The sequence below is a fragment of the Mytilus trossulus genome, chromosome 7 (genome assembly GCF_036588685.1).
Source record: "Mytilus trossulus isolate FHL-02 chromosome 7, PNRI_Mtr1.1.1.hap1, whole genome shotgun sequence".
NCBI classification, from domain to species: domain Eukaryota; kingdom Metazoa; phylum Mollusca; class Bivalvia; order Mytilida; family Mytilidae; genus Mytilus; species Mytilus trossulus.
Window position 1 is genome coordinate 67637720 of NC_086379.1, and position 22445 is coordinate 67660164.

Consider the following 22445-nt stretch of genomic DNA (forward strand, 5'->3'; position numbering starts at 1 on the left):
GTCGCAATTATTCTACTTTAAGTACACTTACAAAAAAAAAACTCTTTAAAAATACACATCCTTTAAAAAAACACATTTTTTTATTTTGCCAAATGGCAGATATTCAGAATTAATTTAATTCGGTCATCAGCTAGATAGGATTCCGATATTTTTAGATAAGATACAAATAACAACTTTAATTTTTATATTTATATGCAGACATATTTTTCCACTGTTGAAGCTGTAGCAGCAACTGGTTCTGTCAAAGTCTCAACTGACGGAGTCACAATTGTTAACAATAATACAGAGCTAGAAGGTGTTATTGTTAATGATGGTCCCATGTGTTCAGGTATAAATAACTTTTGGTTGTTTGTGTAATAAACCTTATGCCATCGACAGTTATACCAGATATTCTGTTGAATTCTAGGATTAGCTGAGAAGTTTATGTAATATTGAGTAAAATTGCTATAAGTGATGGTAATAAACATCTTTTTATATCAAATATGCAATTGAGTTTTTATACGTTAAATCTCCCCCAAACAGGTTTGCTACAATGTTATCAGCGTTTCACCTCAATCTTTTTCAGATGCAATTGTACTGAATAGAAGCCATCATTCTCAAGTATGTATTTACAAATTTGTTTGAAAAATAATTCAAATGTTGATTAATATTTTAACAACATATTTTGATCTTTCAAAGAAAAGGAATTCTGTGTGGTAGAAAAATTTGAGACCAAGTCGAGACTGCCAATGCGATCTAGATTGAGAACATGCGTAATATTTCTATTCGTTTGTATAAAAAATATATGCAACAATTTATCTTCTTGAAACACCCATCACTGTTCCATTTGATGTTGATACGATTTTTGGTATATTTTTTCTTATCAAGAATGAATGTAGGTTTCGAAACCAACCATATAAAAAAGAAGATGTGATATGATTGCCAATGAGACAACTATCCACAAAAGACCAAAATGACACAAACATTAACAACTATAGGTCACCGTACGGTCTTCAACAATGAGCAAAGCCCATACCGCATAGTCAGTTATAAAAGGCCCCGATAAGACAATGTAAAACAATTCAAACTAGAAAACTGACGGCCCTATTTATTTAAAAAAAAAATGAACGAAAAACAAATATGTAACACATAAACAAACGACAACCACTGAATTACAGGCTCCTGACTTGGGACAGGCACATACATTAATAATGTGGCGGGTTTTAACATGTTAGCGGGATCCCAACCCTCCCCTAACCTGGGACAGTGGTATAACATTACAACATAAGAACGAACTATAAAAATCAGTTAACTCATCAGATAGATACAAAACAAGTGGAGTTGGCTATAACAGCAAAACAACGGGACATGGGCTATCTTACATATTCTTACTCAGCACTAATGCAACAAACATCTTTTTTATTTTATTGTGTAGATTACGCAGCATCATTAAAGACAATAAGACAAATATAAAATAACTATAATACTCCAATGAAAATTTAACAAGGAAAGAAATATAAAATAAGAAGTTAGTACACATCACACAAATGGGACAAATCTACCGCTTACATATGCATTTAAATATAATTTATTGGAAGACGAGTTTCAAAACAGAAAGAATATACAGAATTGTTTTATTAGATGTCATTGTTGTATTAAATGTTTTATGTCATTTCCTATAGGATGTTATTTTAAATTGTGAAGTCGATATAAACTATCAGATTTCGACAACAACTCTCCAAGCTAAATGGAAATATCCGACCAACTTAACAGAAGTTATCAACAATGTATATTGGAGCGTTGACCGACGATCTCCTGTTGGAGGTAAATAGATTAAATATAGGGTTTCTATCTTAAAACAAGATCTAAATAATAATTATGTACTGCTATTGGATTCAAAGAAAACTACTTACTTATATCATATTGAAATGTTTTTTTTTTGTAAAAATGTTGAACTTTGAGGTTTCTTTTGTTTTGAATCGTTGAATAAACAAAAACATATTTCTTTTCGAACATACGAAAGACACGATATCAATCTTTACTCCGTATTGAAACACACTTTATATTCTCTACCTAGAAAATCTATAAATTTTCAGATACACAGCGAAATAACGAACGTTCGCATAACTGTACGGAAAATTTTCTCTGAAATGTTAGGACATCTGAAACAGATATAAGAAATTGGAACTAAAAATTGCGAATTGTTTGTTTAATTAATTGATTGATTGATTGATTGTTGAATGTTTCAAGTGTTTTGTTTGCAATAATAGACAGTTTTTATTTTAACCAATTAGGCGACTACCCTCTCATTCTGTCCAGATGAAGCGAAATTCGAGTGTTAAATCTAAAAATGTCGTAAAAAGAGAGCGCAAGATACCAGAGGGATAGTCAAACTCATAGATAATAAACTGACAACACCATGGCTAAAAATTAAAAGTTAATCAGTACGCATTACACAACATATTAAGCTAAAGACTGAGCAACACGAACCCCATTTAAAACAGGGGGTGATCTTAGGTGCTCCGGAAGGGTTAGCATATTCTGATAAAGAATATGTCATTCATTGACTTTTAATATTAAATTGATAATAGTGATACTTTTTTATTTTTTAGTGATGATGGTTATTTTGCATTTGAAACATAAGTGAAAATCTTTGTATGGACAGTTCATGAGTACATGCATTAAAAATGTCGTAAAAAGAGAGCGCAAGATACCAGAGGGATAGTCAAACTCATAGATAATAAACTGACAACACCATGGCTAAAAATTTAAAGTTAATCAGTACGCATTACACAACATATTAAGCTAAAGACTGAGCAACACGAACCCCATTTAAAACAGGGGGTGATCTTAGGTGCTCCGGAAGGGTTAGCATATTCTGATAAAGAATATGTCATTCATTGACTTTTAATATTAAATTGATAATAGTGATACTTTTTTATTTTTTAGTGATGATGGTTATTTTGCATTTGAAACATAAGTGAAAATCTTTGTATGGACAGTTCATGAGTACATGCATTAATAATATTAAAAATTATTTGCAATAATGACATGAATACGAAAGGAATAAAAAGTGGAAGTCAAATAAATATAAATAAGAACAACTAACTGTTCACTCAATACTGACAGTTAGAAAGTATATATGACAAACTCAAAATTTGACCTCCAATGCTGGGTAAATGTGTACCATAACACAAAAAATAAATATCCTTATTTTGCAGATGTTTGGTTTCAATTTAGAGATTTCAGTTATATTGGAAGTCAAAATCATATGGCAGTTAGTGATCTTGATCTCCAACCTGGTCTGAAATATAGATTTTCAATGAAATTTTGTGCACATAGTATATGTTTCCCTACGATAAGCAGTGATGGTGTTACTGTTGTACCAAGTTGTCCTATTACTGGCTCTATTGAAGTTCATCTTGAAGATCAAAAGGTAGTTTTTGAAAACTTTAATTGATACTTAATTAAATATTGTTAGTTCGTGATAATTCAGACAAAGATATATTAAATTCATTTAATGTAAAGTCATTCTATTATTATTGTATTAAAGTGTGAAATTTGAAATAAAAATGCAAGTTTAGTCAAACAGTAGAATACTCATTGTCCTTATTCGATAAAAATATCACTAATAAAGTAAATCTTTAACATTAATATTTTGATTTACGCCAGTTCAACGAACAATTGTTGATTCGAAGATGATGGGGATTTTTTTTATGTCAATCTTTTATCTAATACTTTTTTTTTTTTAGTTTATATGGTTTGCAAATCACAGTTTGCGATGAAAAATATATGTTCATGGTTTATTTTCTTCATGATGTTAACAATCATGCATTACAAATATGTATTAGATTTATAATTTGTTGAACTCTTAAATGTATTGTTTGCCTTTAACCATGAAAATCTTTTATGATATATTTTCGTTTCGGTTACAATGACGTATATCAAACGTTTTAATTTCTTGATCAATAGATAATAGTGATATTTGCAATGATGTACGACCCCGACATAGAAGACAGGACAGAATCAATTGATGCAATTGGATCTTATGAATGGACAATAACTGATAATTTCGTTGATGGCAAACAATTTGAAAAATGGGATCTTGTAGATCATATTCAAGCTATCAACAATACGCATGTAAGAGTATTTTTTTTATAACCTTTTGTTAGAACATACGACTTATAATACCGAATATTGTAAAAAGTAATTTTGAAATAGAATATTCCAAACTTGAAACTTATTGTATACTAAAAGAAAAACAAGTTGATTCCATTACGTTGGTTTCACTGTTCAAGCGATATAAACTAACATTATGATTTGAATTGATTAAGAAATTTAATTATTTAAAAAGTAGTGATAAGAAGTTGATCGTCTTTCAGTAAAGTTTGCAACTTCACCTTACTTAGGCCAATTTTTATCATTCCAAGAGAGATGTTTGATTTTGTCCTAAAATTATTACTTATTTGCATCTTAAATGGTTAATGGTTAATGGGGTAGTAAAGTATACTAGATCCCTTTAGACGCTGTTGTTATTGTTTAAACGGGTTAAGACATGTACATGTAGTTAAAATGGAAGAAATAATTGCGAAAACAGTTCTCTTGTTATGCTTTTTAAAACCTATATGATATGTACGAAACATATATGCTTATAACACAATTGTGTGCACTTATAGTTTAAAGCAGAGATGCCCCTGTCTGGTGACATCGATTTCACTAAATGCAAGCATGTTACAATAAGAGGAACTAATAAGGCTGGAGTATGGTCGGTAATATCTGCAGAAATAAAACAGTGTCATGTAGAAGACGGCCACCAACAAATTGTACCAAGATTAGTCATTGATGCAATCGGAGGTGATACATTATTCCTAAAACATACAAATAAAAAAGCATTATTTTTTTACTACATATTATAAAATGCTTTCTTAAATATTAACTATACGCGACGGTAATTTACATTGAACACAAAAAATGAAAGTTCTCGCTTATATTATTCATAATTTGTAGGACAGTACTTATACTGATCATGATAGCTATCATATATATAGGTACCAGCCTTATGATTTAATACGCCAGACGCGCGATTCGTCTACATACGACTCATCAGTGATCCTCAGATCAAAATAATTAAAAAGTCAAACAAGTGAAAAATTTAAGAGAATTGAGGACTCCAAATTCCAAAAATGGTGCCAAATACGGCTATGGTAATTTTTGCTTGGGGTAAGAACAGTTTTAAGTATTTCGAATATTTAGTATAATGAAATCTGTATTTTTTTTATACTATTGTGAAAATTCGTGTCATCGAGACCGTATGTTTGTTCGTCAAGTCTTTTAAGCACTCCAAAGCTGATAAATTATTCATAAACAATTATTTTTCTAAATTAGAGGTTTATTACTCCATAAGATATTTGTTTTATGTCTTGCCAAATTTCATAGAAAGATTTTATTAGCGTTGTTCGTGAGGTATTGGCTTTTTTTGCAGTGTTTCCCCTTGGATTGTAATTTATATGTATAATTGTATTTTTATCACTCTCAAGCCTTCATTATTTTAAACATTTTTATGAAACACCTCAAAAATAAGAGTAGACACATGAGTTCAAAAGCGAATACCAATTTATTTGATATTGATTTTTGAACATAATATTCATTGTGATAATGTTCATATAATATTAAAAAAAAAAGAAGATTTAGTATGATTGACAAGAAAACAACTTTTCACAAGAGACCAAACACAGAAATTAACAACTATATATAAGTCACTATACGGCAATCAACAACGAACAAAGCCGATACCGCATAGTAATCTATGCAAGGGCCCGATATAACAATGTCAAACAATTCAAACGAAAAAAATAACAGACTTAATAATGTACAAAAAAGGAACGAAAAACAGACATGAAACACAGCAACAAACGAAACGACAACAAATGAATAACAGGCTCCTGACTTGAGACAGGCACATATATACTGAATGGAGCGGGGTCAAACATGTAACCGAGATCAACACCATCCCTTAACCTGGGTCAGTGGTTAAACAGTAAACCATAAGAACGAACTATAAACATCAGTTGAAATAGGCTTTACTCATCAGAAAGATACAAATAAAAATACATCTAACACAAACACAGAGTTGAAGTAGTCTCTTTTTGAAACGAAATGAAAGCGATTATAGGACTTTAATCGAACAAAATTCTTTGTTTGTATATGTTTACTTTTTTTTTACATTTTTAGATGGAGAAATTGATTCAGGAATAGGAAATAATATTAATTTGAAAACAAATGAGGCATGGACTTTATTAGACGAGGACTATACGCCTTTCAAGAATGTTTTGTCTGCTGTATGGCCTTCTTTGAGGCACAAGTCATACCAGTGGGGAGTGGTTCAAGTTAGAAACATTGATGCTCAAACATTCTACAGAGAGTTTACTGATGTTGTTATTTCTGATCCATGTTCTCATCCTGATTCAATACAATGTGGTGAAACAGGTATCAAACCAAATTCAGAAAAAGGTCAAAAGAAATAAACCTTTCTTCAATCGAAGCTTGATAATGAATTATTGACTTATCATGCTTTATATTGAATAGATATATACTAAGTATTATATCAATATCAAAGCAGCTTTAAAAATGTTTTAGCAAATATATTGCTTAACAAACAATATTTTAAACAAACAGATATTATAAATTAATATGTATTCGCTGCAGAGAAAATTAATGCAAGCAGTAAAACAAGTTTGATAAAATGACAGATGGGACATACCTTATGCTTATATCGTCAAAATCATTCTTTTAACTATGTCTTATACTGACAATTCCATTTATTTATATGATTTACAGAAGATAACTACGTAAATACTGAGTTCAATGAAACCAAGTATTTAATTCATGGGAGACGATACTCGATCTGTATACACGCACCCGAAACTGTGATTGAACATGAAAAATGGACAGAAACATTGGACACAGTAACATCATGTAGTGATGGTGTAACAGTTGACTTGACTCCACCTGTAACTGGAAGATTATGGGTGGGCGCTGATCCCCTTGTAGCATATCAGGTTGTTATTTAAAAATTGTAAATTAGATATCAATCAACATTTTGAGACTAGTGTCTTCGTCTGTAAACTCATGCACAGCTTTTTTCACCATTCACAAATATCGAAAGTAACATTCAGTAGTATAGGTTAAAGCAGAACTAGTACAGTCCAACAAAGTTTTAACCTTAAACTAATTGCAACAGATAATGTTTTAGATCTAAACTATAGCAGAAAACTGGAAATCAGCATTCTAAATTTCCTGTGGAAATTAACATTGGAAGGGGAGATAACTCCACAAAATGAAGCTTTTTGTCAAGTTTTTGTACGTTTTCTAAAAAATTATGAACAGCATGATACTTTGATGGGGTTATAAGTCCGTATTTGACTATATTATATAGTTTTCTGCTTATGAAATACTGATAGTTATGGGTATATTCTTTTTTTTAAATGTGCATTTTTTATTAAAAAAAATGCATTTTTGAGGCTTTGTGACTATTTTGTAAAGCTTATATCTGTTTATTATATTTGTTCAACATTTACTTGTTGAAAGAAACTTTCAACCATATAGAAAGACTATATGATATTTGTTTTTATTAAATTCAAAATTCGTTAGGTCGATGCCACTGCTGATGGAGATTTATAAGGCTTTTCTACCTCAGGTATTGCTTACCTCAGCTGTATTTGGCAAAACTTCTAGGCATTTTTGTCCTCAATGCTCTTCAACTTCGTACTTTATTTGGCCCTTTTAACTTTTTTGGATTCGAGCGACACTGATGAGTTTTTTGTAGACGAAACGCGCGTCTGACGTATATACGTTATTTAGTCCTTGTATTTATTATTAGTTAGTTTTACCTTGACATGTTCGAAAATAAAATAAATGTTCAATTAATGAATAACGAAATCTAGATTGTAGCTTGATAAAAGATATGAAAACACATTTAGAGTTGTTTGTTTTACTCTAAAGAGAGCTAAAATATAAAGAATCAACACAATCTGTTGAATAGAAGCGGTAAAATTTTGTATCATTTTTTGTTGATATTTAACATGACTTTAACACAGTAGCCATGCGGTATGTCTAACTGTTATACTTTATATAATTGTAGTTTGACATACTTGTGAATTACATATGAGTTGGTTTTCTTCTTACATGCTATAAATTAATGTTATTGCTTATAGTATACTTCTAAAAGTACAAATGAATGAATGGGAACATCTTACCTTTTTACAAATTTTAAATACATAAATGCCAAAGTCTAGAACACATCAAATGCTGTTTCCAAACATAATAACAGGACAAATTTAGTAATTCAGTTATCACAGATATTATATGAGAAATCCTTTCGAGATACAGTATAAATATAAAATATTATCATGTATCAGAATAGTGGAACTGCATATTAGATTGAGACATTGTTCAACAAATGAAAATAAAAACTGATAAATTTTGTGTGTCAAATACACTTTTCTGAACTCACGACGAACATTTAAATCGTAAAAAAACATGAAAGCCAAGAGTTTTTGAGTAAATCATTATTAAATTTGCATTAACAAATGTGCTCACTTCTATGAATATTAAAACGCATTAAATAATAAATATGATATTTTTTGTCAATCATTCATGACAGCTGAAAAGTGAAAAAATAAATCGGTTTTATCAGCCAGTTTAGTTTATTTTTCTAAAAAGCTAAGAAACATAGCGGATGAATTACTCACATGCATAAATATATCTACCTTATTTATACTGCATTCATGTGACCTTTAACCCCTTCGCTAGATATAGTTTAGGGCAACTTTGGTGTGTTCAGCTATTAAAAAGAACAAAATGTCAACATTGAAAGTAAAAAATGGATAAAAAGTAAATAACAAAAAAACAAAACCATAAGGTGTAAACGACAATTCCGAAATCAAATGGCAAAATGAAAAGCCCAAACACGTCAAACGAATGTAGAACAACTGACATATGTCCGACTTGGTACAGGTTGCACTTTGTAAATACAGCTGTTGCTCAAAACACGCCTCTTTTGGGGAGTAATTGAATATTCATAGAAAATTGATTTTGTTTACATACTGGTTCCCAGTTACGCTCTCTGTGTTCCATATCGCAGAGACAGAACTTGGGAATGTTACCACTAAATAAACACGTGCATATTGTTTATATTGAAATCTATGGTTACCTTTCATTCGAGGTAGGGGTAGTTAAGAAAATTAGTGTAAGTTTAAACTCTGAGACGTTCAGGGCATATAAACGTTGAAAATATGCCGCACTGCCCTATATTTTGACCTTTGAAAAAAATTGTGGTGCATATGAACTTTCAATTCTAGGATAAGATTTTTTTCAAAACTTCATAATAAAAGTGGTACAGTTTTAGCCGTAAAAGGAGTTCCTATGGAAATTACATTGTGAATATTTACAGAAATGCAACCTACAGGCATTTCCTGATGTAGAAAAAATGGTGTCGTAAATCTAGTTTTGTAGCTAGCTAAACCTCTCTTTTGTCTTACAGTCGAATTTGATTCAGTTTATTGACAACGATGTGTGAATGAAACAAACAAATATAATAGGTAAAATGTAAAAATAGGGATGCAGCAGCCAAGATTGTGTTTTAATCTTTATCACTATCAAAAGACTCAAATATTTCAACAAAGAAAATCATATAGTCAAAGCACATAAAGGAAAACGAATCACAAGATTACAAAAAATTACCATAGCACAATAACACAATGGCGTAATGTATAAGTACATGCCACATCATTTGTTTGACTAAGACAATCCAAAAATTATATTCGTATACAGTTAAACACTATGATTAACATATTTTTAAAATCTGTTTTATTAAACCAAATAGATCCAGAAAAGTGTAATTGCACATGTTTTCTATCACTACATGTATTTATAATTAGATCAGGTTGAGTGATCGTTTGGCAGTCCACATCGGACAACGGAATCATTGGACAACTAATGCCCCTTTAAAAGTGTGTCAAGTATAACAGTACTTTAATTTTTGATGATGAACCTTTTATAACACGTATTCTAATAATTTTATTTCTTTTTTTTTAGACTTCGTCTTCTGATCTTTATATAGCCTGGGATTCCTTTATTGATGTAGAAGAACAAGATCATTCTATGCAATTTTCAGGAATCAGACAATATTCAATTTCTATTGGTAAGGAAAGATACACTTATGTTTACAAAACACTTTTTTTCTTCTTTTAGAAATGTTTATTTTGGATATTTTTTCCACTTTTAAAATCTTTTCATCTTTCTGTCATTCCAAATGATTTTATTTTAAATGAATACATTTGAAATTGATTGGTTGATTTTGAAGTTTCACAAAAGACAATGTTCGTATATTGTGGTATTTCCGACATAACAAAACCAAAAATAGATTGAATCAGAAAGTTTCAAAAATTATCTTGTCGAAGAAGATTTTAGAGTTCCGGATGTTTTTCTTGGGCACTGCTTCAAAAGACATTTAACATCTTATTTAACAATTATATCATTTTAAATTTAGATATGTTCTTTTCATAGGTTCCATTGAGGGTGGCAACGATTTAATTGATGGAAAAAATGTAGGTCTTACTAATCATATGTCTTTCCACAGTCTGCAACTTCAGAAGGGTCATAAGTATTTTGTGACTTTGAGAGGTAAATTTTGTTTAAACGATGATAAGAATCCCATATCCATGATGCTGAAACTCTTTAAGTTTTAACTTTATTTGTCTAAACGTGTGTCATTTTTTTCCGTTTGTCCATCAAAATGACACACTTTTAGAGGCTTTCTCCGTTTTGAATTTTCCTGGGAGTTCAGTATTTTTGTGATTTTACATTTGCAGTTACTTTGATAAAGCTGTGCATGCACACATTTACCGCATAATCTGTAAGAAATAATAGTTGTTGTGTATAACATGTAGTTAAACTGGTCATCGTAGATGTACATATCATTCTTTAATAAAGTTAACTCGGGAACACTTTGAGAAATATCTATGTGCACAATGAAATAAATCAGACACAATATGAATTATTTATTATTCAAATGTAGGTATGGTAACTATTCTGTTTGAAATGTCAGTGACCTTCTTAAGTTGTCTAAAGAAATTAAGAATTATGTTGAGTTGTTTAAAATATCTCTAATTTTTAGAAAAGATCTTTATGTCCAATGATTGTAATAAAAACTGATGCATATGTATTTTGTTTTATTTCCTAGTGAATCTCAAACATTTATCGCAGAGGTCGTGTTTCCATTTTGTAACGTACCTATATGAAATCTCGTTTAAAATTAATTAAGGAATGACTGTAATATTTTTTCTGTCTATGAAGACATAACATAAAAAAATTGGTGCACACTGTTCTGTAGGATGGCATGATTTCATACGAAAACGTAGAATTCTTTGGACAAACTCTCAGTTACTGATTGTATAAATTAATAATGTATTGCATATTGTTGTTGTAATTTTGCTTTTAATCTCAACTGAATTTTATTACATAAGGTTAATGTACTTTAATATGTTAGCAATTAGATAGTACCAAATAAAATCTAATCATATAAAAGAGGGGCGAAATATACTGGAGGGACAATCCAGCACAGTTAAATACAACCTCATCCAAGTTTATCTGCAATTAGAACAATACTGTGTTCGTTATCCAATTTACATTGTTATATGTACATTTCTAATCTTCACCATAGTGTAAAATCGTTCATTGTTTTTTTCTTCTTCATAAAGACCTATTTTTATTTTGACGAAAAATAATGGATAACTGTAGATCAGTCGGGAAATATTTAGATATAATGTGGTATATGTGTTTTCACTCAGTATCCAATAACAAACATTAATAGGTTTTATATAATTTCAACTCAAGGTTTTGACATAATTGGCCGATATTCAGAAATACGAGCAAATCCAATAACTATTGATACAACACCTCCAGAATGGACAGGAGAATCCATGTCGATCAGTGGAAGACTTCTTTCCAATTTGAGTGAAATCGAAGCTTGGTATTTATACTTATAAATGAAATATACAGATGTGATCAAATTTGCATAAAATAGGGATGCAATTAAAGATAGTTATGACTCTTTATATTCCATTAAATATTTTAATATTATTGTGAACACCATTGGTTCGATGTATACTATTTATAATGTATTATCAAAGTCATACCGTATTCTCTAAGGCTAAAATAAAATTTTTAAAAAAGAACAACCGATTTCTCTCTCTCTCTCTCTCTCTCTCTCTCTCTCTCTCTCTTTGCATTTGTTTTTAAATTATGACATGTAAATAAATAGTCCTAGAATAATAACAGTACTAATGCACGTGCATGTCTATACATCATTGTTATTTTAATGCTAACATCAGGTCATATGACCATTGGCAATCTTGGAGGTTAATCAAATGGTTTCCAAGATACACAAGAAATGATAAAGAGATCATAGAGTTTTAATCGAAACTTTTGAAACTTTTGCAATATTAAGATGCGACTAAGTATGTTATAAATCAGATATCAGAAGTTAAGGCAAACCAGTGAACATAAATTTCAGTTAATACTGCTTGGAAAGATATTTACAAATTATATTATTTTGTTTTAAAATTTCAGTTGGGAGAACGTCTTTATGGACAGTCAGAGTGGTATAGACCACTTTATGTGGGGAGTGGGATCCATAAGCGGTATTGATGATATAATACCGTTTTCGATGACATTCCAAGAGTGTGCGATGCCAGTTCAGGAAGACAGATATGTTTTATCTGAAGGTCAACCATACTTTATAACGATTACGGTATATAATTTAATTTCCAATCTTTTAACACGACTACTTTTGACAAAGCATTAAAGGTATCATTCGTATGGTCCTCGAGTGTTTTTAATTTAATTCATTAGCATTGCCCAAAGGTGAACCAACAATGATTACATTAGTTTGTAGACTTCATAGTTGAAAATTTAATAATTAGTAATCTCACCGTTTTGTTTTATTGAGTGGCATAAACACTAAGCTGTTATATGTATTAACACCACATTACCGCTCATGTCGGTTTCCCGATTTATCCTTATCAATCGTTTTGGTAATCTTGATAACGGGTTAATGAATACCGCACTTACTATAATTTGTTTATATGACATAAAGTTATGCATCTAATATTAAGCAGTTAGTAATGAATGAATCTGTGTTTCTCATACAAAGGATTTTGTTTAGCCAAATCTGATAGAGTTAAATCTCTGAACCACATGAACTTTAAGTAAAAATAGACGAAATGCGGCGATATTTAGGTATTTCGTGCTAAAATTTCAATCAAATGCGGCTACACAACATAGCTTTTGATAATTGTTTGATTGACTCGCTGAATCGTCTCTTATTTAATTCCTTTTCAGAACAGATATTTGAAATATTGTGTTCATAAGATTGTCTTCCATTTGATTTACATACGATAATATGCAACGATAAAAATAAATAGTCGTCTACTGGCCACCGCAACCTCACCTCTAAATTATGACGGATTCAATGAGTTTTGAACAGTTAACATATTTACTGGCACTTGTGCTAGACAATACATTTGACAAATAATGTACAGTTATCATCCTTGTGGCTGATATTGGAAATTTATGTGTAATTTATGGCTATGACTTCTGTGTACGATTTTTCCAAAAAAAAAATTATAGATTAAAATTTATCAAATTATTAAAAAATCTATAAAACGTTATACATAGTTATATACAGCTTTAAACAGTGTACCCTGGCCATATAAGTCTGAATAAATAATAATATTGGTTGATATCTTTCTTCTAGTAAGACGTTTATTATTTTTCTATAATAGTGTTTGCCAGCAATTAATAAGTCTAAGATTTGATCAACTAATATAATTTTCTGTTTCTTTAATATCTGCTTCATTTTACTTTGAATATATAATTTCAATTATAGTGATACTTTCATTGATATCGCAAAGAAAGGTAACAACAATCAGTTAACTGTTTTTGGATCCATTATACTTATTTACAGATTTTAAGATGACATTTCATGTATATATATTTGGTTCCAGCGCTTGACCCATATTTTGGGATACTAATTGGTAGACATGGATGAATACATCTGTATGTAACACCTTATCTTGTCTTTATGTAGGCATTCAATAGAGCAAAATTATCAACAACCAGGTCTTCTTGGGCTTACATATATGACATTTCACCGCCTACTGCTGGCCATGTCTATGATGGAATAAATGATAATATTCACACTAGTACGAAAGACACTGATTTCCAGACAAATATGACACATCTGTTTCTTCGCTGGGAAGGCTTCCACGATCCACATTCTGTAATCAAATACTACAGCGTTCACATTGGAACATGTCCTGGTTGTAATAATGTGATGACTGAACAAACTGTAGGCGTACATACAGGTATATTCTTTAAGATACATAGTATTTATTGTAGATATATTATAAATCTTTGGTATGCTCTTGCTTACTGTTTGGTATTTTGGATCAACATGACAGACTAGAAGTACAATTTGATAGAATATTTATACAAAAACGAAGAGAAAGATATCAAAAGGGACAATAAATATCCAATGTAGAAGACAATTCGACACATCAATAGCAAAATACCGCTTAAGGTGGTACCTAACACTTTCACTAAAATTAATTCTGCTCGTTTAATTTTCATGAAATTGTGTCAAAGTATTTACTTTGACACTTTAACAAAAATATAAAATTTTTAAAAAAGTTTAACCAACCGTTTTGTCAGAAAAAATACACTGGTTATATAGCAATTTGACAAACACCAATTTTGATCATTGAGAAGGTTAATATTCCTTTTACAACACAACGTAATTAAAACGTTAAGCCGACTTTACAGAGTTATCTCCCTGAAGTGTTAGGTAGCACCTTAAATAAATACAAACAATAGATATTACATAAAACAATAATAAAAATTACAGTTTCAACAAAAGTGTTGCTCATGATAATAAAATAGTCGGTTATTATGTTTTCGCTGTCAGAGAATATCGGTTTTTGCAGGCTAAACAACCAGGTTTCATCCACCATTTTTATATGAAACAGTGGCTGTACCAAGTCAGGAATATGACACTTGTTACCCTTTTGTTAGGTGTGTTTGAGCTTTCGAATTTGCTATTTGATTACCGAATTTTGCACAGAACTCTGCATTTTTTTTATACAATGTATTGGTTAATACTTATTATATGCTATTATACATAATTGAAAGTATGTCTATAATGTCTATAAATACATTTGAGGATCAAAATTGACAGAAATGTAACATTGTGTCTTTCATAAAAACATTTTGAAGTAGGCTGTTTCTATTTTTATTTATTTAAGATGTAAAATTATATAGTTCGAAGCACTTATAAATATATAATTGCCATTATAAGTTTCTATTAGCATGTTCATTTTGGTACAATTTATCAGTATCTGTTTCTTGTAAACTTTAAATACCAGTGTTGATATTGGTGTGAAATGTCTGTTTCAAAAAATGGTAAAGAATTTTGAAAATGCTAATTCTTCAATGAATTTAAGGTGCATAAAACCGAAGTGCCGTTAACTTTATTGTATTTCACAGATTTTACTCTGCATAGCTTCAACCTAGAAGCTGGTATCAAATACTTCGGTACCGTCGTTGCATGTAATACCGGAAACCTATGCACTGCTGTGACATCAGATGGTGTTATCATAGATAACAGTCCGCCCGTTCCTGGTATTGTACAAGATGGCACAAATGTCCATGACAATGAATACCAATCATTAAGGTAAATAAGACAAAGTAAAAATTTACAAGTTAGGGATGTGAGTACTCAGTATATGATACATCTTAAGAATGCTTTGGAATACATTATATATATTCATATCAAAAATAAATTTAATTACACAACTCCATATACATTCCCCATCTGTTGACAAATAACTCGTGCTTGTCTTTAGAAAGATATAAATATTCTCATATTCATATATCTTCAGACGTCTTTTCATTTTGAACGTGTTACGATATATGTCATTAAAAAAAAAACACAAAATGTTAGACAAATTTAAAAATTATTATTTTTTTTAGTTTTAGGTTATTATTGTATACTATTAGTTTCAGATTTATTATTGTTAACTATTAGTTTCAAAATAAGGTAGTATATCAGTTTCAATATGAGCTAGTATGTAAAACTTGTTACGATATAGATCAATAGTGTAATTTAGGATGTATAACACGTATTCTGATTGGCTGACGTGGTATTGTATATCAGCTCATAGACAGAATTAAGTCATGTGACCGTGTTGTTATGAACGTTTTGTCATGGTTTACTTAGGTTAAGAATAGAATTTAGAATTAAATTTTAAGAAATAACTGTAATATTTTATCTGTCTATTCGAAGCTACGCGCTTCATTTAGTGTGCACCAATTTTTTTATGTTATTTCTTCATAGACAGAAAAAATATTATATTTATTCTTTAATTAAAAGAAATACGAAATGATAAACTAGTTTCAAAAATTTTTTTTTTTTTCAGGTTATTATTGTATACTATTAGTTTTAGGTCTATTATTGTTTACTATTCGTTTAAATATAAGCTAGTATGTACAGTTTTAAAAGCTTTTTGCCTTAAAAAGTTTATTATTGCAAATTATAGGGTATATGAGATGCAAACATTCGCTTAAATGTTAGCATCGTTATTGCATCTAACGTGAAACTTAAAAACAAAACAACATCTACTATCAATTTGTTTGATAAAAAATAAGCTAGTCGGCCAGAAAACTTAATACTTACTAACATATTGAATGCTTGTTAATAGACATATCTTAAATCTCTTGAATCTTGTTCGAATTCTATTTTTTTTTAACAAACTCTACAAATTAAAGCGATTTTTTTTCTGATTGGTTGTGAATCATAGTTTATGACAAATCTCAATAAGGAGCCATGTAATCTTCATTGAAATTATCAATTCAACAAGACTTACTGCTACCGTTACGATGTGGGTTTTTTATGTTTTGCATGTTGTTTGTTTATAAATTTTTTAAGCAAATTTCAAATTTATCAACTCGTGCAGTGAAATCGGTAATATTGATCTTTCAACGACAACTTTTTTCCACAGAGCTAACAATTTTCACAAGGACCTAAATTTAATTTGATGAATCATAATACTGGTACCCTCTCTGAATTGTGAACGTAAATAGCTGCTCCAACGGAATATTTAGCTTCATGGTCTTCAAACGACACGTATTTTCCTATGCCTCACTGCCATTGTAGCAGGTTAAAGTAATTTATTGTTAAATTTATGTTTAATTCATTTCTTCATAGTTTATCCCAAGTATATTGTATATTATTTAATCAAAGCAGATTAAATACTTTGATTTATATGTCATTTTTTTGGTAGAAATTTATTGTCGGCAAAATGGTTTGGATTCACGGATGCTCAATCAGAGATCGACTACTTTGTGATTCGTGTAGGAACAGAACCTGGATCGGGTGATATATATCCACCAAGGATTATAACTGCACATGATATGGTTTTATTGACAGATTTACCTGAACCATTACATCTTAATCGTCGGATATATACAACCATACGTGCTTATAATAAAGCTGGTAAGAAAAATCGTGACAAACAATCATATATATATATATAACTTTGATAAAATGACCAAAGATAGATGCAACAGTTATATCTTAATTTTGTCGTAAAATATAACTTTATACTATGAAAAACTTTACGGCTATCATTTGTAAAGCAGAAACTTCTCATCCCCCATCCAATTAGTTGACACGCGCTCTTCGTGATAAATAAGTATGGTACGGAATTAAGTTTTCAGTGTGTTTTGTTTTCTTTTGGGCACAGTCTTTCTGGCATTCTTCGACTTTTGATTATAAATGCCTGTTAAGTTCTTTTCTGTTTTTTTACAAAGATTTATATTGAGAATTGTATACATCTTTTAAATAGTAATTTAACAATAACGAATTAACAAACTGTTGATTTTCATCAATAAGCTGATGCAATTTCATAAAGCAATTATTGTTCAATTGCAATTTTAATATAGCTTACCTTCTTTTTTAATTTAGGACTTTATTCTGAGTCAACGTCTAATGGTGTAACAGTTGATATGTCAGGACCTGACGTAATTGAAAAGCCATATTTTACTCGCGATTTAGGATCAATAGTAGAAGGAACATCTGTTCTGAGGTCCACACTGAGGCTCCAATGGAGAGTTGATGATGTGCAATCTTCTATACATAGGCAGTACTTGTCTTTGTCATCCCATATGTATGGTGAAATAAACACATCTAGAACTATGGTTTGTTTTGTTAATTATGATTTGTTCATGTTATGTAAAGAAAGCTAAATTAAACTGTTAGTACGGGATTTAAAATTATAACGACCAAACTAACAAGCAAAGGTTATATAGAATACTATAAAGATTCATCAACATTTTAAAAACCAGAAATAGTAATGACAATAAAATAATAGATATGAAAACAAAGTTTAAAGTTATTTACTTCACACTTTTTTCTCTCTATTTTTTAAAGTTGAATGGTATAGCCAGAGAATATACATTGACTGGTCTGGATTTAAATGATGGGATTTCTTATTATGTAAAGTTGATAGTATGTAATGGTGCACAGATCTGTACAGAAACGGAAACAGATAAAATTCTAGTAGATAGCACGCCAGCTTCTTCCGGTAAGAAAATGATTTTTTTGCAACTGCATGTGTATAATATTACAAGGGTACGTGGAATATGAATATACAGATGTCATAATCGAGCACAATCAATAATTGGAAATAAATGTGGAGAGTTGGTATAGTTGTAATAGAATTAATAATATATTATTTGGTGAGTCCGACGCATTTTCCCAGAGCAATCCTCACCAGTACCGTATCAACCAAAAACTTTAAAAGTTGAGGATGTATAGATCTCTATTCAATATTACTAAAACGGACATAAATGAATAGCTAAAAACATATAAGGTAAACTTAGCGTGTAAAGGTTGAAATATAGTTTTTTTTTTTCAAAATTTGTTAACAAAAGAAGTAGGTTCAGTAAGACCACTTTTTGGCCACAAGATATAGCATCTTACAAAATTGTTAAAATGTAAAATTTTAGTTATTCATTTCACAGTAGAATGCTTCGGCTACATAAATATGAGCTATTTATACAATGCACATTTTTTGGGTACTAGCACCATTAAGTCATGTTAAATTACTGAAATCTTCACAATTCTAGCGCTAGCTAGCATTTTTGTTAAATTTTTGACGGCTTTCGTGTGACACGAAAGTGGGCGCATTCGTGTTCTTCCTTTATATTGAATATATAAGTTGTATTTGATGATAATACATAACATAGATTAAGGTTGAGGATGAACACGGATGCGGCCACTTTCATTTTTGACAAAAACCATTTGAAAAGTGACATTTTTTGTCATATTTGGTAGATTTTTCATATTTGATCTTGAATCGGACCGTTTTTGATTACTAAATCAGTGAAAATCTTTCACAAATATTAATTGAGTCAACTTTAATAGACATTTGAGTGTTTAAAAAGTGTCCAAAATCTTTCGTCAGATGAAATTGAAATTTGAGGCCATAATCGGTCCTTACCGGACCTACTCCTTTGTCAGTACCGCCTTTCAAAATTTAATGCAGGTTAAAACCGCGTCTGAGGTAAACGACTTAATTCTAGGTATCTATGATGGGTGTTATTGGTCTATCCGTCCGTCTGATTTCTTCTGTCATCCGTCCATATATATTTTAGTATGATTTAATAATCAGAAATACCCGGATTTTGATATCGACCGTGAAGTCAACTTTCTTCTCTATGTGATACACTTTTTTTATTTATTTCTTGCCAACTTCGTAGTAGTTGGCGAATACTTCAAACGCATAATGACCAAGAATGACATTTGTGTCGCATTTTATCTTAATCTGCCAATCGAGGCTTACTGAAATTTGGAATAAATGTGATACATTCTGACAAATATGCCCTCTTAACTTCCTGTCTACTGGTTTCTCATAGCAGTGCTAGCATTAGCGATTGATAGTTTATTTTCGCATATGGTTGTTAACTGTTATCTTCTTTTCTTCGTATGAGCCTTCTTTAATTAGGAGCACCACCATGAGTTCTGGCGTATAAAGGAGGACATTTAGAGTCTGTATCGGTACAGATTGGTGTGACATTGTTAGCTTTAATTACGTCTTGTTTATCATTGTTTATAATTTCAAATACTGTAGTTATTTACAAAGTATCTTCAAATATTCAAAAGATGTGAGTCTCCCGAAACCGATTCATCACATTGATGTAACCTCTTAGTATATAGATTGCATAATCAGTAAGTTAAAAAAACCAGCTATATTTTGACCAAAATCGTTTCCCTGGCACCTTTTATCTTAGCTCCTATAATATTCTAGGAATATGATTGCTCAAAAGCAACTACGGGGAGACCATTTATATTCAATATCAAGTTAGTAGGCGGGGCTTATTTCAATGCATGGTTAGTAGCGGTGTAACGTCCCTTTTAACAAACAAAAAGGTATTGATAAAACATCTTAATCTTAAAGTTTTCAACAGACGAAGGAATTGATGATGAAAGATTGAAATAAATTCTTATAACACATTTAAAGCTAACAAGTTGTTATTGTTGGCATTTTTTTTGGCATGACGATTGGAAGGAGTTTCTAAATGCTAACGGTATATAAGACTAAAGTGTTCACTTTCATAGGTCACTAGTATAAATACCACGTATTAAAATATTCGGTAAGATAAATTTGTAACATAGTGTGCTAGTGATGTAATACGGAATATATGGGGTCAGTAGATTTGATATGGGGATTCAAGCTTCTTTCCTACCCTATATGGAATTTACTGGCCTCATATATACCGTATCAGGCCTCTAACACTCTATGTAACTAATACTATTGTGTTATTCATAATAATTATGATATCATATTTTTGATGAAAGGAATGTTTGCCATCAGTACAAGTCATGCAGCAAACCTTCAACGTCATAGACAAGGATGGATGACTTGGTCGGAATACCGTCTAAATATAGCATTACTTGGTTTCATTGATCTTCATACTGATATAGACAAGTATTACGTATCTGTTGGGCGTGATTTCATGACTGACAACCTAAACAAGGTATTAACAAATAGTCAAAGTACTTTTAGATTTTAAGCTGAAAAAAAGTACAGCAGGTCTCATGGCTCTTTAGCTTCCTTCAAAACTGTTTGCATCATTATACTTATTTGTCGTCTCCCCTAAATATCGGCATTTGCTCATACATTCCTGAAATGACAATATATTTGTAGTAGTAACTAAGCTTTAGTCTTCTTATCTGAGATCAATTGTATCTTGTGAATTCGTGGCAGTTTTGTTAAACCGTAAAAATTAAGACAATACAATCTATAATCAACTATTTGGCAAATAAATAACATGTTGCACATCCACTGAAAAAAGTACCATACTCGAAAGGATATTCAAAAACGGAATATCCCTGATCAAATAGCAAAATCATAAACTGAAACACACCAAAATGAATTTAAAACAATTGTCTTATTTCTGACTTGGAACAGGAATTTCCCTTCGTAGAAAATTAAGGATAAGACTTGATTTTTATAGCAAGTTAAACCTGTCACTTGTATGACAACCGCATAAATAATATTACATTGACAACAATGGTGTACAAAACAAACAAATATAATAGGCACAAGTTTCAATAAAAGGGGTAAAGCAGTAAAAATTTGTTGTAATCTTAGATATAGACATTACAGTTAATGGTTTTAAGATGTATTAAAGTGTGGGTAAATTGATAAAAGAATGAGAGGATATTAGAAAGATCAACGATATCGGGACTAGTATATCTTTCTTGTCAGATTTGCTCTAACGTCGATATTAATTTAAAAGCAAGATTAATGAATCCTATTTCAGTAACATCTCAACGATATAGGCCGTAGAAAACAAATAATTAAATACATTTTATTTAATGTTCCCATTTCTGAAATCTTATTTTAAGGTTCCCGGAACTCCAATGGTGTTCTCTCATAACGATTCCACAACTAAATATTTGGATGAGGGGCCAATACAGCTTTTTGTTGTTCAAACTCAACCGCTTAATAATGTTGATACTGTTTTTATTAGTGCTTGGGGAGTGAATAAGGTATGAAATTGGATACAGTCAATAATTATTCAACATGTTTAGATAATAATCAATAATAATATCTACGTGATATGATGTACACAAAATAATTGTCTACAATCTGTGTTTTTACATATTAAAACAGAACTAACCTTTATCTGTTTATCTGTTATTTCCTATTTTACCATGTCATTGTCAATTTATTTTATGAGTTTAAATGTCCCTTTTGGTATCTTGAGCTAAAATTGTTATACTATTTCTAAGAATCTGGAAGTTTACAGAAACTCCTTGATATCGTTGCACTTGTCTTAGT

The 22445-nt window shown here is 30.5% G+C and overlaps 1 protein-coding gene and 1 long non-coding RNA gene across 2 annotated transcripts in view; both read left to right on the forward strand.

Annotated features, from left to right (window-relative positions):
* Window positions 1-213: 213 nt before the first annotated feature.
* On the forward strand, window positions 214-1777 carry LOC134725648 (uncharacterized). Its single transcript, XR_010108581.1, has 3 exons — window positions 214-328; window positions 566-600; window positions 1662-1777. It is a non-coding gene; the product is annotated as an uncharacterized LOC134725648 (long non-coding RNA).
* Window positions 1778-3214: 1437 nt separating this feature from the next.
* LOC134726614 (uncharacterized) overlaps window positions 3215-22445 on the forward strand; it is a 37045-nt gene continuing 17814 nt past the window's right edge. Inside the window, exons 1-16 of the mRNA XM_063591024.1 lie at window positions 3215-3415; window positions 3952-4119; window positions 4656-4833; window positions 6211-6465; window positions 6817-7037; window positions 10075-10180; window positions 10546-10662; window positions 11875-12010; window positions 12610-12790; window positions 14129-14405; window positions 15583-15769; window positions 17379-17590; window positions 18062-18294; window positions 18527-18680; window positions 20957-21135; window positions 22010-22153. Coding sequence (XP_063447094.1) covers window positions 3251-3415; window positions 3952-4119; window positions 4656-4833; window positions 6211-6465; window positions 6817-7037; window positions 10075-10180; window positions 10546-10662; window positions 11875-12010; window positions 12610-12790; window positions 14129-14405; window positions 15583-15769; window positions 17379-17590; window positions 18062-18294; window positions 18527-18680; window positions 20957-21135; window positions 22010-22153 — 2913 coding nt within the window. The 5' untranslated portion in view covers window positions 3215-3250. The remainder of the gene's footprint in view (window positions 3416-3951; window positions 4120-4655; window positions 4834-6210; window positions 6466-6816; window positions 7038-10074; window positions 10181-10545; window positions 10663-11874; window positions 12011-12609; window positions 12791-14128; window positions 14406-15582; window positions 15770-17378; window positions 17591-18061; window positions 18295-18526; window positions 18681-20956; window positions 21136-22009; window positions 22154-22445) is intronic.